Source organism: Rhinolophus ferrumequinum, chromosome 11 (assembly GCF_004115265.2).
Source record: "Rhinolophus ferrumequinum isolate MPI-CBG mRhiFer1 chromosome 11, mRhiFer1_v1.p, whole genome shotgun sequence".
Lineage (NCBI taxonomy): Eukaryota > Metazoa > Chordata > Mammalia > Chiroptera > Rhinolophidae > Rhinolophus > Rhinolophus ferrumequinum.
Window position 1 is genome coordinate 65,754,750 of NC_046294.1, and position 13,806 is coordinate 65,768,555.

Below are 13,806 nucleotides of genomic sequence, written 5' to 3' on the forward strand. Positions count from 1 at the left end.
CTGCAAATCTGAGAGCTGAAACTAACATTTATGTGTATCCTGGATCTCTGACCAGTTATACAATGTTGTTTTACATTGGAAAATATTCAGGCAAGGGAGAAAGAAATCACTGAAATTAGCATTACTCTGATTCTTCCTGAACCTGTCAGGCTCAAATAGGGAATTTGATCTTGGAGTAATGGTGCATCTAAATCAGACTGGTTATATGCCTTCCAGATGTTAGAGTTTATATAGTGAAATGCTGCCGCTTTTCCTCAAAATTTACTAAGCCCAAAAACTAGTTTTGGAAATGTAATGCCGCTCACATCTGTAAGCACATTTTCATGTAATTTTAAAGCACTCATACATGTCTTATTACATATTAACCTAGATCCACCCTGAATTTCATTAACTTTGAATAACCTAGTACTTCCTATGTTAACTGTTGCTATGAAGAAAATTGAAAGTGAATGTAAACGCACCTTATAAAGTTGGAGATAAAAATATTTTAATATTGAAAAACTAACACTAGTCGGGGTGGCCGGTTAGCTCACTTGGTTAGTGTGGTGCTGGTAACACCAAGGTTCAGTGTGATCTGTACCCTTAAAAAAGCAAACAAAAACCCCACTAGTCAACAAATTCAAAATTCTGTGTAAATAGCTCAGTTGGGAAATAAAATAGAGCATGAACATGGAGTTGAGACCTGGGCTCAACTCCTGACTCAGCTCTACTCCTGACTCAGGCTACATACAACCTGTGTCCAGGATTCCACTGTGAAATGCTGGAGTAGTGAATAAGGACTTCGAATGGGTCTCTGTAGAAAGCTCAATTTTTAGTCCCAAATTTTCTATCAAAGTGATACCCTTAACGTAAGAGCCCAGGTTTAGGAAAACTCATTTCTCAGCTGTGTGTAGACTCCCACTTACCATATATATATGCTCCAAGATAAACAAACAAGCAAAATTCTATTTCCAAAGGTTTTATTTCATGTATTACTTGGTGTTAAACTTTCCTAGGCTTTGCATCTAATGTGTCAGTGTGCAAACTCTATCTCATTCAACAGAAACATGGCAGTTGAGTATCCAGAACACAGGTGAGTGCCACATGCTTCCTAGGCACGCTTCAGGAGCTCTTGTCTTGGGCCAACGGAAAAGAAAGCAGCACCTGCAGAAGGGATACTCCATGCTCCCTCAGACACACAATCGGGCCATTTCCTGATAAAACATGTGGTCCAAAATGGAACCCCCTGAAGCTTTCATCATACTCAAAAAAAACACACAGATATCATGAGTTAACTGACCTTAAATCAATGTGAGAAATAAGGAGAAAAAGCTGATGCACAAAGAAATACAATACACAAAAGAAAATATACAATGTTTTATAAGCTGCATACATTTCAACAAAAAAGTTGGGGACACAGATTTATTTAGATTATTAAAAATATCTATTACATGAAGATTCCCTTTCACATATTAAAAAAAATATGACCGAAAACAGAGATGGAAACTGGGTTAAACCAATCCCAAAGTCCTTATCAAATAAGGTATCAATAAAGGAAAAGATATTTTGGAACTTAAAATTAGGGGAGACTATACACAATTGAAGTAGGGGGAGAAAAAAAACCAAACTAACCAAAATGAAGTCAAAATGATCATTTACATTTTAGTCTTTAATTTCAGCACATAAAACTGTACTACTTAATATATTTCTCCATGAACTTTTTGTGAAATTCAGATCGCAGCGTATCATTTACAAATCTTTTGTCTTTCTTCTGATCATCTACACCTTTTGCACAGTTCTTGAAAACAACATCATCATCCCACCTGAAGGAAAAAAAAAAGAATACTCTTACTTATCATGCGTGAATCAGGAGACAACACTGTGTGAACTGCAAAATTAGTCACTACACAAAAAGATGCCAGCACGTACCGTGTTTCCCCGAAAATAAGACCTAGCCGGACAATCACCTCCAATTCGTCTTTTGGAGCAAAAATTAATATAAGACCCGGTCTTACAGTAAAATAAGACCCGGTCTCACATTAATTTTTGCTCCAAAAGACGCATTATAGCTGATTGTCCGGCTAGGTCTTATTTTCAGGGAAACAGGGTACATCATTGGATGCAGCAATTACACACAAAAGAATAAAGTAATTCTGAACAGGTTGTAAGCTTGCTTTATAATAGCAGAAGGAGCAATTCCTATTTAGAACATATAAAACACTCTTATTACTTCTCCACTATAAGAAGCTTTGAGTTAAAACACAGAGATACATACATTTTAATTGCATAAACACTGAATGTGTTCAGGTCGAAAACAAAGAGAGGCAGCACGTGGTACTACCCCGATTAGTACAGACAGCTCTAGATGGTGAACTGACCAACTTACTGCAGTTCAGATTAGGTTGTTTTAAGGATGTTATTTATATACTCTTTCAGCAGTTAACATTTAGTAATCATCCACTGTATTTAGATTTTAGGATAACAAACGTAGAAGAAACTACTAGGGTCTAATAATTCTCATATTGGCACACATCTACATTAACAAAGAAACAGCAGCTGAAGAGCTTTGGCAGGACTCTGGTTGGATTCTTCTGGTTGGATTTCATCACGTACAAGCATAAAAAAATACTCATGGATGGGCTATAAAATACATGTTTTATAGATAATAAAGAGTATAATTTCAAAATATCACCTAGCATATAAAAGACAAAACCGTACATGCAATATATATATACTCACAAATAGATATAAAATGAAAGCCCATGTAAGAATACGTTTGTATGTGCATGTCTGTATGTCAGAGGAAACTGCACATGGAGAATAAGCAAAGAACGTGCACATATTTGGAAAAGTGTTAGCCACATCATCACTGCATGACACAAAAACTTGAAAAGCTGAGCACAGCTGGGTCAAATGTGACTTGCATCTTAACACATGCTCCAATCTCCAAACAATTCTAACTGCATCCAAACAAGGCAAAAGAACAAACTATACAGTTTGGTATTAATATAATCAATGTAGCTTTTTTCCTCTATCCACTCTCTCAACTCACTCCCAAAAGGCCTTTTAATCCCTCCATCTCAACACCAAAACTGCTCTCCTACGTTGCTGTATCCAACAGCCACTTCACAGGACTCATCTTACTTGTCATCAATAGATAATCACTCCCCTCCTCTTGAAAGCAAGCTTTGTGTGCTTGGCTTCCAAGACACCCACCAATCTCTTTTGGTTCTCCTCCTTCCTCACTGGCTGCTAGTGAGTTCTCACTCACTTCTCAGCCTTTTCATTCAAAATTCACTCGATCCACATTTACTGAACACCTAGTCCATACCGGGCACTGTTCCAGGTATTGATAGCTAATCATCTACCCAACGTCTAAACATTAGCCCGGGCTCAGTCCTCTGACTTCTCTTCTCTGACTATACTCATTCCCTAGGTGATCTGGTTTTATAAATATCTATTGAAAATAAATTATTTTCTTTCATTTTCCTTCTTCCATTATTCCAAAATCTGATAGAATAGCAGTGCAAAGTGGGATTTTAGAAACTTTACATAATATCGTTTGCTATAAAACTCATAACCTGTGTGTATGTATTTCCAGCGCATGATTGTACAGTACCTTCTTTTAACTTTGAAGTTGGCCTGAGGCTGGGATGGGCCAGTGAGATTAAGGAGAGGGTTTCCACTCAGAATGTTTTCCATACGAATCCTTTCTTCTTCAGCTTTTTGTTCTTGTTCCTGGGAATGACAGGGGAAGATTCATATTTACTTATATTAACTCCAGGGTCAATCTTCTTCTACAGCTCATATTTTAAAAGATTTATTAGGGATAAACACCAAGGTAGTGTTGTTTTTTGTCTGTTTTCAAGACATACCAGAAAAGCCTCACCTAGCAAAATAAATTTGGCACTTTTATTATAAATATTTCATGGCTTGCCATTTACATATTAATTAGTTTCCTCTGACTCTGTAATTCTTAAGACACATATTTAAATCTATTTTCTTTCTTGAAGTACATACAAAATTAATTGCTTATTTTGAGAAAGTAAACCAATAAACATATTCTAGTAATTTAAGAACATATTAAACATCAAAGACATGTTTAGTAAAACAATTACCTCAAATTTTAAAGAAGGGCTATACATAACTGTGATTAAAAAATCACTTTATTTTGAATTGACTAACAAGCTAACCTTGTATCTCTAGGATTGGGACAAGTTATTATTAACAAAGAAGTATTTCCTAAAATAAGACAAACTACTAAATTGTGTCAGAATGCATATATTCAGTTAACATGCATTTCTACTAATTTACCTGAGGTTTATACATTTTCTTCTTATGATTTATTATTATTGACTTTCTATTTTTATATCTCTCACACCTTTTCAGTTACAAGCTTGTCTTTCTCCACTTTCATTTTAGCATTAACCTCTTTAAATTCAAATCCCCTTCAGTTTCATTCTTAGAACTAGGAATATAAAGTGTCTAAAATCCTTAACCATAAATTCTAGATCTACCTGATTCGAAGCTATCTTATACCAAGATAAATCCCACTTTGCTGTATTTTGGGAATAACCAAAATTGATGATTTAATAGATCAAGGAAAAAGAGACTTTCTGGGAGTCCCTTTAAAATAAACCTGTTAAACCAGTTGGAAAAACAACATGATTTTCTATGCAGGTTAATGATAACTTCACTTTAATATCCAAATGTAAACAATAGATTTCATTTTTATGACGCCAAATAACTGGGAGGTGAGAAGATACAATTCTCAGGGTGGGGGGCGGGGAGAATTCTTTTAAGTCACTGCTCAGATCTTAAAATTAGGAACATCCCTCATACATTAAGAACAGATAGCTTTCTAAAAACTATTTTTGACAAATTATATTGATGCTGTAAGTAAAAAGACATTTCTCTGAGATGTTAGAAAACTAGAAGCTCAAGCATAAATGTATCCAAACTTATAATTAATAATGTGTGTGAATGTAGTAAGGTCCTGGCCATTCTGTTTGGAATATTATTTCCTTTAGAGTCACTGGTTGGTTGCTACACACAGCTCCGGAAAAAAAGGTACCAATTCTTTTCATATTCAAGTTACCAGGCACATTATACTTCATGAATACAGGCAAAAGGTTTAACAGCCTGTGGGTCAAATCCAAACCACTCTGTTTTTGTGAATAAAATTTCACTGGAAGATAGTCACATTCATTTATTCATGCATTGTCTATGGCTCCTTGTGCGACAACAAGCAGAATCTGTGTGGCCCACAAGCCTAAAATATTTACTATGTAGACCATTACAGAAAGTTTCCCAGCCCCTGACATACACTGACTGGTTTGGAAATATTACTCTGGGACACCTCAAAAAACAGCCACTAGAATGCCAAACCGGGAAACAGGGACAAAAGAAATAAAATTGTCATTCAACCCCAAGAAACACCAACACATTTTTGTACAAAGATTAGATGAAACTCACAAAATCACAAGATTTCTTGTCTAAAATGCTTATCTTCCCTAAGGGTTAACCAATGTATTTAAATTGCTCATTTCTTTATGTATTCAGAGCTGTTAGACAAGCCAAAAATTTGGAATAGAACTGCCCTCTAGTGTGCAAGTGATATTAGGAACGTTCTTTTACTTGGATTTCTACAGATATAAAAATTACAAGCTATTATAGAAGTTATTCTACCCTATGTCAAACTTTGATGAGAATTGTATTTTAAAATATTTTTCCTCTTCCAATCTGAATTCTAGCAGTCTTCAAAGCCTATCCCAAATTTGACCTCTTTTCTGAATTCTTCCCTGACCCTTCTGACAAACATGATTCTCATAACTGCATGTGAGAATTATTAGAACAGCCTCCTAAATCAGTTCTTTGCAATCTACCCTCCATACTTCTGCCAGAGTAATCTTTCTAAAATGCATATCCAATCTTATGAATCTCCTGCTGAAACTGGCTAGCTCCTCGTATCGTTCAGAACATAGTCCAAACTCCTTTAGCATTGGTTTAAAAACCTCTAAAGCTCTGACCTGTTCTTGCTTCCTCAGTTTCATCTTTCATTTTTATTACTTTAAAGGTTTAAGGTATGTACTATGGATCCTATTAAATCCTTATAACTACCTTTGCATTAGACATTCTTTTCTTCCATTGTGTAAACTGACAAACTGTGGGGACTCAGAGAAGTTAGGTAAACTACCCTAGGTTATATGAAATCTATTGACAGACTGCCTGTTGACAGACAAGTTCCTGGAAAGAAGGATGAGGCAGGAAACAAGGAGAGATGAGGGTGGCCTCGTTACATCCATGGGTTCTTTGTATGCACTGTATCTGAATCATCTTTGATTCATGATAGACTAAATGTCTGTTGAACAAATGATCAAACAAGTAAAAGAAGAGCAATTTGATGAATATTATTAAGCATGTCTGAACTCTTTGGAAAGAATTTCTAACATAACCAAGAGACTTAGGCTGTCACAAAAATGATCACATTTATAGATCTACAGCTGCTGTAGTATCTAGACATGGCAGGAATGATTTCTAATATACAATCTGAATTGAAAAATATTTCCAGTTTAGTTATGTAAGATGTTAAATATTTAACACTTTAATTTTGATTTTACCTTCCTGGCTTGCTCTTCAGCTCTTTCTTTTTTAATTTTTTCCAGTTCTGCAAGAAGAGCTGCAGTATCGTCATCATCACTCTCCTCTTCAAAATCTTCATCTTCATCTTCCTCCTAAAAAAGAATGGTGATGGTCCAGGAGATTGAAGAGAAAATGCACATTATTCATTTTTATCCAAAAAAAATTGCACTTATCAAATCTTAGATGCAGGACTAATTTTCCTAATGGGAAAGATAAATGCACCTAAATATGACTGAAATCAACAACCAACCAAAAAATAAAACTCCACATAAAAGCTTATGAATACATACTAAAATATCAACCCCTGATGTGTTTTAGAGATAACAGCAAATAGTATAATAAATTTAGTACCTTTCAAATTTACATGGTCAAAAGGGAATTTACATACAGAAATATTTCTAAAATCAGAAAAGGAACACTTTACACAGTATGTATGTATTAACCTGAGAATCAAAAATAATTTTATAATATATAGCTCGAAACAACCTTAAGGTAGGAAGTAAGGATGATCAAAAGTACAAACAGGATGCTAAAGTCTCAGAATAAAACTAATTTCAAATGAAACTTATTTCAAACTAATTTCATTAAGTGTCTTAAAATTGAGTTCCCTATATTTAATTAGTGAATTATTTAATTCAATCTGTCAACTCTAGAATTAATTGCCGATATATAGAGGGTGCCAAAAAAATGTATACACATTTTAAGAAAGGAAAAAACTGTATTAAAATTGTAATACTCAACGATAACAAAAAATGAACACAAGTTATGTGTATACTTTTTGGCACCCCCGTAGGTGCTTAATTAGACGCTACTCATGAAAGGTCACTCAGATTTTTCTCACTGTATGTAGAAAAATGCAAATTAATTATCGACTACGGGTCCCACTAAATTTTAATATTAATTGAAGTGCTAATCCTTAAAAACGTTCCAGTTACATCACTTCCCTCCCTAAGCACAGAGAGAACCATTAAGTGCACTGCACATCTGGAGGGGCATTACTGGTTTCTAATGTGGAAAGGCCCCTGGGTTCAACTCTAGGAGATGCTACTCATAGAGAGCCCCGTCTATGAAGTGCTCTCTGGAGGTCTACAACATGATAGCCCAATCTTTATGATTTAATATAGAGAATTATTTCTTAAAGAAGCATATTCCTTAAGAGACCACTTCCTTATTTGGTTCTCCAGAGCTCAAACTTGTTCTTGAAGTTTGATTAACCACATAATAACACTTTTTGTTTTAAAATCAATTATAAAGTTTAGCATTGAAATCAGGGCTACATTTGAATAACAGTTAAGTAAAAATAAATACAGGGCAATGAAAGCCAAAATAAAATAGTATTTCAGAAAACATGATATAAATAAATTAGTGTATGGAGACAAAGGAGTTAACAAAACATACATCTGTTAGAGGATCATCTGCATCGAGGTTGGCAGCGGGAATCTGGTCTAACCGAGGCTTCTTTGACACAGAAGAGGAGGTTGTATGTTCTGGAAAAAAACAAACATCACTTCGCTTACTGAAACAAATACTGTACTTCTTAAAACATTTTAGGGACGTGGGCACAAAGAGCTTAGACTATAACCATCATGACAACAGGGATCAAAACCATGGTGCCTGGCAAATAAATCCTTGGTAAATATTTGTTGACAGAATTAATGAAAGTATTGATTTTAATATGGGAACTGCAGCCTCTCTCAGGGGAATTTAGAGAATAGTTTACATATGCTGGAAATATAAAAGACATTATATTAATAACTGATGTCACCTTCCTATAGCCAGTGACAAAAATGGGAAAATTTCATAGACTGAAATCACGGGGCTCCAAAAAGTGTGGCTCTTGTAAATAACCAATAACTCCTTGATCTGAACTGAAACAATGGCTGCTAAATAGCCCCAATCAACCTTTTCCTTCTGATATAGAATCATAAAAAGATGGACCTGAAATTGACCTCATTATCACTTCTCATCATTCAAGAAAGTTTTGCAGGCCATACCAATATTTAAAAGAAAACAAAAGACATAATCTATTCCAATTACCCCATGAAAGAAAAACTACTGTCAACATAATTTTATGAGACAAATGTCGGGGCAGTGTTTGTACCTCGGGTTGGACGATCTCTATTTTTTTCTCTTGCAGCAGCTCTCTCCCTCTCTTCCAACTCTCGCCTGAAGTCACGGTTCCGAACCTCTTCAGGGGCATCCTGAGTGGTCTGTCTAGAAACAAACCAGGACAAAAGTGTTAAAAAACAACCCCAGGATGTAGCAATGGAAGATAATTCACAAAAAGCAACTTTGTCCTCGAGTCCCTCAAGTATGAAAGAGGGAACTGGACAAAATTATTATCCTAATGTGAAGGTTATTAACAGGCATCCTTGTGATATTTCCAGATTTCAAGAAGCCCAAACTGAAATCATGTATGTCCCCGTAAGGCTGCAGATTGATTAAAATGTCTTTACTTTTTTGTTAGTATGTTAACTCAGGTCCTGCTACAGGAATACTTTTGATCTCATATTGATTAGTAGTAATAGTGCATGGTCCCTCTGAGTTAATATATTAGTTACTGTTTTATCTACATACAGAAATTCCTGGTTAAACAGGAATTTCTACATACAGAAATTCCTGGTTAAACAGGAATTTCTGCTTAAGGAATATCTGCTAGTATTTTACAATCACAGAACATAATTTTAGTGTTATACACTACTGCATTCTACTCCCATGAAAATAGATAACTTAAGCAATGTAAGCTAAACATGCTACTATCTCGTGACCATACTATTTAACAGATTTGATTTTGCTTTGTGAACACGAAAAAAATGAGTCTTCATTACCTGTATTTTATCTTTGTGTGAGAAGGTAGGTCTCTACTTGAATATTGCTTTGAGAGTTGGCTCAAATCACCTTCTCCTTTTCCTCTTCCACCTCTTGCAGGTTCAAAAGTTGGCCTAGCTGCTGTTGTCATCTTTTACGCTTTGAAGAAAAATAATATCACATTATTTCCCATATGGCAAAATCTCATTTTATAAAGTATTAATCAATATTCACCCTTGTGAAGTAATTTCCACAGCTCATTCCCCAAAACTTACTTAAATAACCTCAAACAAAAGTTCCACGGGGGAAAAAAATGAGGTTCAGGGAGGTACAAGGAATATGGCTTGTTAGGAAGCTCCTATCTGGTACAAAAAATTCTAGTCACGAAGATCTGAATTTGTGTTCCCGTTCTCCTTCTGGTTCTGTGGCCTTGAGCAAGTCACCAAGCTTAAGTTTCTCTCATCTGTGGAATGGGGATATTCGTCATAGAATTATTATGTGATTTGCCATGGCAAAACTCTTGTAAAATATGATACTGCCATGACTGAGTCTTAAAAATTCTCAACTCAACCTTACTCCACCAGACTCCTTAAAGTTCGCATTTTATCTATTAGGTTGGTGCAAAAGTAACTGCGGTTTAAAAGATTAAACATTGCAAAAACCGCAATTACTTTTGCAACAACCTACTAAACCTCACACAACAGAAAATAGGCTAGTAACTACAAAAACAAAAAGAGTATTTTAAAAATCACAAAAATAATACCTTAATTACAATTACTGAGTGTCCTGGAGAAAAGTGCTAAACTTCAATGACAATTACATGGGAAGAATTCTCCAACAACCTTCTGTTGACCCAACTTTCTCTTACAGCAGCCAACGTAATATAAAATCAGGTCTTTTGTAGGTTATAACTTAAGGAACGCTCATAAGACAGGAATCTCACCCCCAAAGAATTGTGATAAGATCAGAGACTCGTTCTTTACGTTACTTTTGGTTTTGAATAGTCGAAAGAATACCACACCCAGCAGATGTGGCTACTAAAATCCCGGTAAGCGTCAGAAAACCAAGTGCATGGAGGAAGTTGGGGTAACTAACTGGTAGTATACGTCTCTAGATTTTAAAAAAAAAGGTAAAAAGATGTGTCCAGTGGAGGAGAAACAGGGTTTCCTGCCGCTGGGGGCGCCGCTGCCTCCCACACCCCCTCCGCACAATTGTCACTCTGGCCACCCGGGAGTTCGCCTTCGGGAGGTCACCAGGAACTCGCTGACTCTTCCCCTTGCCCTACCCCGCGATCGATGCGAGGCCCAGACCCTGCTTAACGCGGTCTGTAGCGTTGCCTCGGCGCTGCACTCTCCGGGGCCCCCGGGACTGGAGACGCGCCCACAGGTGCAGAGCTCCACCCCCCGCCCCCAGCTCCAGGGCCTGCTCCGCCCGCGCTCGGTTCTCCGTCGGCGACTCCGATCCAAACCGCCCTTTCCCGCCCCAGTCGGATAACGAAGACAATCTGCTATCTTCCCACCGCTCACGTTGGCCGAGATCCGATGCAGCAGCCGTCGAAGGGGATTCAGACACCATTACCACTCCTGACTCCCAGAATCCTCTGCGCCAGGGGCCAATGCCGATGACCCGGAAGCGAACCGCAAGCACTTTAGCCGCCCTTCAGAGGCGGAAGCCTCGACCAATCCTCAGAGACCGAGGTGGTGTCGGCGTGACGACAGCAAGGGGCAGGGTCGAAACAGCCCAGGGGGCGGGCGTTTGAAATCCGTGCTTTAGAGCATACCCTAAACATGATTTTATACCTTCAAGAACCAATTACTTAATGTCTCTTCCGTCTTTTCCTTCCCCGACCCCCTCCCAGACTCCTTCATTCCGGTACTGCGTGGACGGAAAGCCCCGGGTAGCCGACACCACGTCCCCGGCTAGCGAGAGAGAGCGTAGAAAAGGATTACACCCAACTGTTTAAATCCAACGGCTCCTGCTGCCTTTCTCCTGATCTAGACCCAACAAGCCTAGAGAGTTGGGCTACGGAAAAACTAGTATTTTCATTTAATTGGATATGAAGAAAGAACAAATATGTACGGGGGCAACCACGATCTTTATAAAGGTACCATTCCTGCCAAAATATTAGTCTTCAAAGCAAAGGTTGTATTCGTATTGTTTGGGAAAATTTTTACTTTAAAAAAAGCTAAGTTCTAGCGGGAGGGGAGATGTCACTATTAGAGATTCATTTATTAATTGAGCGTTTAGAACGGTGGGCCCAACTGCCAGGAGCACGAGATGCAATTATTATAAGATGGCTACTCAGGCGTCAGGTGAAGTTTTCAAAAGACAACGAACAGGAAAAAAAAGCATGAATTGTTCTTCCGTCTCTCCTCCGCCCCCTTCTGCCTCCCCCCCCCCCCCAAAGAAAAACACTCTGGGGGCAGAGATCTGGTTTGCTTAGTTTATTTTGGTATCTCATCACTTGGCTATAGTAGATCCTCAATAAATGGTTAAACAAATGAAAATTCAGCTCCTTCAACTTAGTTTCAAATGTAAAAGAGCTTGTAAAATTAAACATCAAAATGATTTTATTTTCCCAGAACTCTGAAACTTTCAAATGGAAAAAAATAAAAAGTAGACAAACTCCCTTTCTCCATAAAGTTCAAGATGTAAATCTTGATTTTTTTCTTACTGAAGGTATTACTCAAGTGTCACACATTTCAGTAAAGGACACTATTATACCATTACTTAAACCCAAATCCCAAGGCTTCTTAAATTCCTTTCTCTTCACTCTTCACATCCATTTCCTTTGCAAGTCTTGCCAATTCAACTTCCAAAATATACCCTAAATTTCATTCTACTGCCAATATCCCAGTCCAAGCCACCGTCATTTTCCACATGGATTGTTACTGCCTCCCAATGGATCTTCCTGCTTCCACCTTTGTCCTACATTCAATTTTGCATGTAGCAGTGAGAGTGATATTTTAAAATTATGAATCACATAGTGTGACTGTTCTGCATAAAAATCCATTACAGTTAGAATAAAAATCATATTTCTTACTGTGGCCTGAGGACCCATCAGGCCGCCCCTCCTGCCTACCTCCCTGACTTCACTTCTAATCAGTCACTTTCTTTCACACTAAGTTCTAGCACAGCCAACTGGGCATCTCTGTTTCACAAACAAGGAAAGTCTCCTTTACACTAGCTTTTCTCTACTGCCTGTGCTCCAAGATACCTATATTTCCATCCTTCCAGTCTCAGTCCAAATGTCACCTCCTCAGTGAAGTTTTCCCTGACATCTACGTTTGCATCCCTACTCCTCCAACACACAAATATTGTCACATCACCCTGTTTTATTTTTTTCATAATACTAAACCTACCTGAATTTGTTCATTATTTGTTTATTGCCTTATTTATTGTCTGAAAGGCGGCATAGCAAAGTCATTAAGAGAAAGAAACCTGTAGCCTGACAGGCTTGGTTCTAAATTCCAGTTCTGCCCTTTCCTAGCTGTGTACCCTTAGGCAAGTTGTTTTCCCTTTCTGTGCCCTCAGTTTCCTCGTATAAAATGGGAAAATTCTACACTGTACTTCATAATGTTATTATAAGGATTAGTTGAATTAATATTTGTAAAGTGCTTAAAACTGTCTCAGCAAACAGTACTTGCTAAATAAATGTTAGCTATTATTATTATTAATATTATTTTTATTATTGTCTATCTTCCTATATTAGAACATAAGTTCCAGAAAATCAGGAACCTTGTCTCTCTTGTTCACTGGTGTATCCTCTGCATATAGAACAGTGCCTGGCACATAATAGGTGCTGAGTAAGTATTTGTTGAATGAATGAATGATTGATGCACTATGAAGTGGAGGAATGAAGTAACAATGACAAGGTGGTGACACAATTATAGAAAATACCCCTGATTTTTGTGTTCCAACTGCCTTATCAACCCTGAGCCAATCACCCTGATTCATTTAACTACTGGCCCACAGCCTAATTTTTTGATCATTATCCATGGTTAAATAACCACACTTGTAATTTACCAGCAGTGGTATAATTAACACCAACATGCAATATAATCAGTCCACAAAATTAAAAGTTTTGACTTAAATGCTCTGAAAGTATTAATAAGAAAAAGAAACTAATTTTTTTTTACTTAAGTGATTGTAAAGTACTAATAAGAAAATGAAACTGTAAAGCTTTTGACTAAAATGATTTGAAAGTCTTTGAAAAAGAAATGAAAAGTAAGTTTACTAAAACTTTAAAATTCATCCTTTCAGCTACGCTTGCTGGCAAAAATCATTTATTACCTCCCAAGAATTCTCATTTTAAACCTATTACCACAAAAATCTAGTTGAGCCCTTAATTCTGCCTGCCAGTCCTCTTATATTGTC

At 37.0% G+C, this 13,806-nt stretch overlaps 2 protein-coding genes across 5 annotated transcripts in view; one reads left to right on the forward strand and one right to left on the reverse strand.

Moving 5' to 3' along the window:
• Positions 1-948: 948 nt before the first annotated feature.
• Positions 949-11,103, reverse strand: CWC15 (CWC15 spliceosome associated protein homolog). 4 transcript variants are annotated; one of them, XM_033121873.1, is made up of 7 exons: positions 10,949-11,065; positions 9,450-9,588; positions 8,723-8,835; positions 8,020-8,108; positions 6,600-6,713; positions 3,599-3,717; positions 949-1,802 (listed from the first exon to the last, which is right to left on the reverse strand). In XM_033121873.1, exons 2-7 carry the CDS (start codon positions 9,578-9,580, stop codon positions 1,673-1,675), a joined length of 696 nt encoding a protein of 231 aa, XP_032977764.1. In that variant the 5' UTR covers positions 9,581-9,588; positions 10,949-11,065; the 3' UTR covers positions 949-1,672. The 4 variants fall into 4 exon arrangements, with proteins under 4 accessions (XP_032977764.1, XP_032977766.1, XP_032977765.1 ...); XM_033121875.1 differs by lacking the exon at positions 10,949-11,065 and adding an exon at positions 10,715-10,790; XM_033121874.1 differs by lacking the exon at positions 10,949-11,065 and adding an exon at positions 9,705-9,877.
• The window catches only part of KDM4D (lysine demethylase 4D), a 29,086-nt gene continuing 26,383 nt past the window's right edge, over positions 11,104-13,806 (forward strand). The window contains exons 1-2 of the mRNA XM_033121871.1: positions 11,104-11,533; positions 13,142-13,235. The gene's annotated coding sequence lies outside the window, so the exon portion shown is untranslated. The remainder of the gene's footprint in view (positions 11,534-13,141; positions 13,236-13,806) is intronic.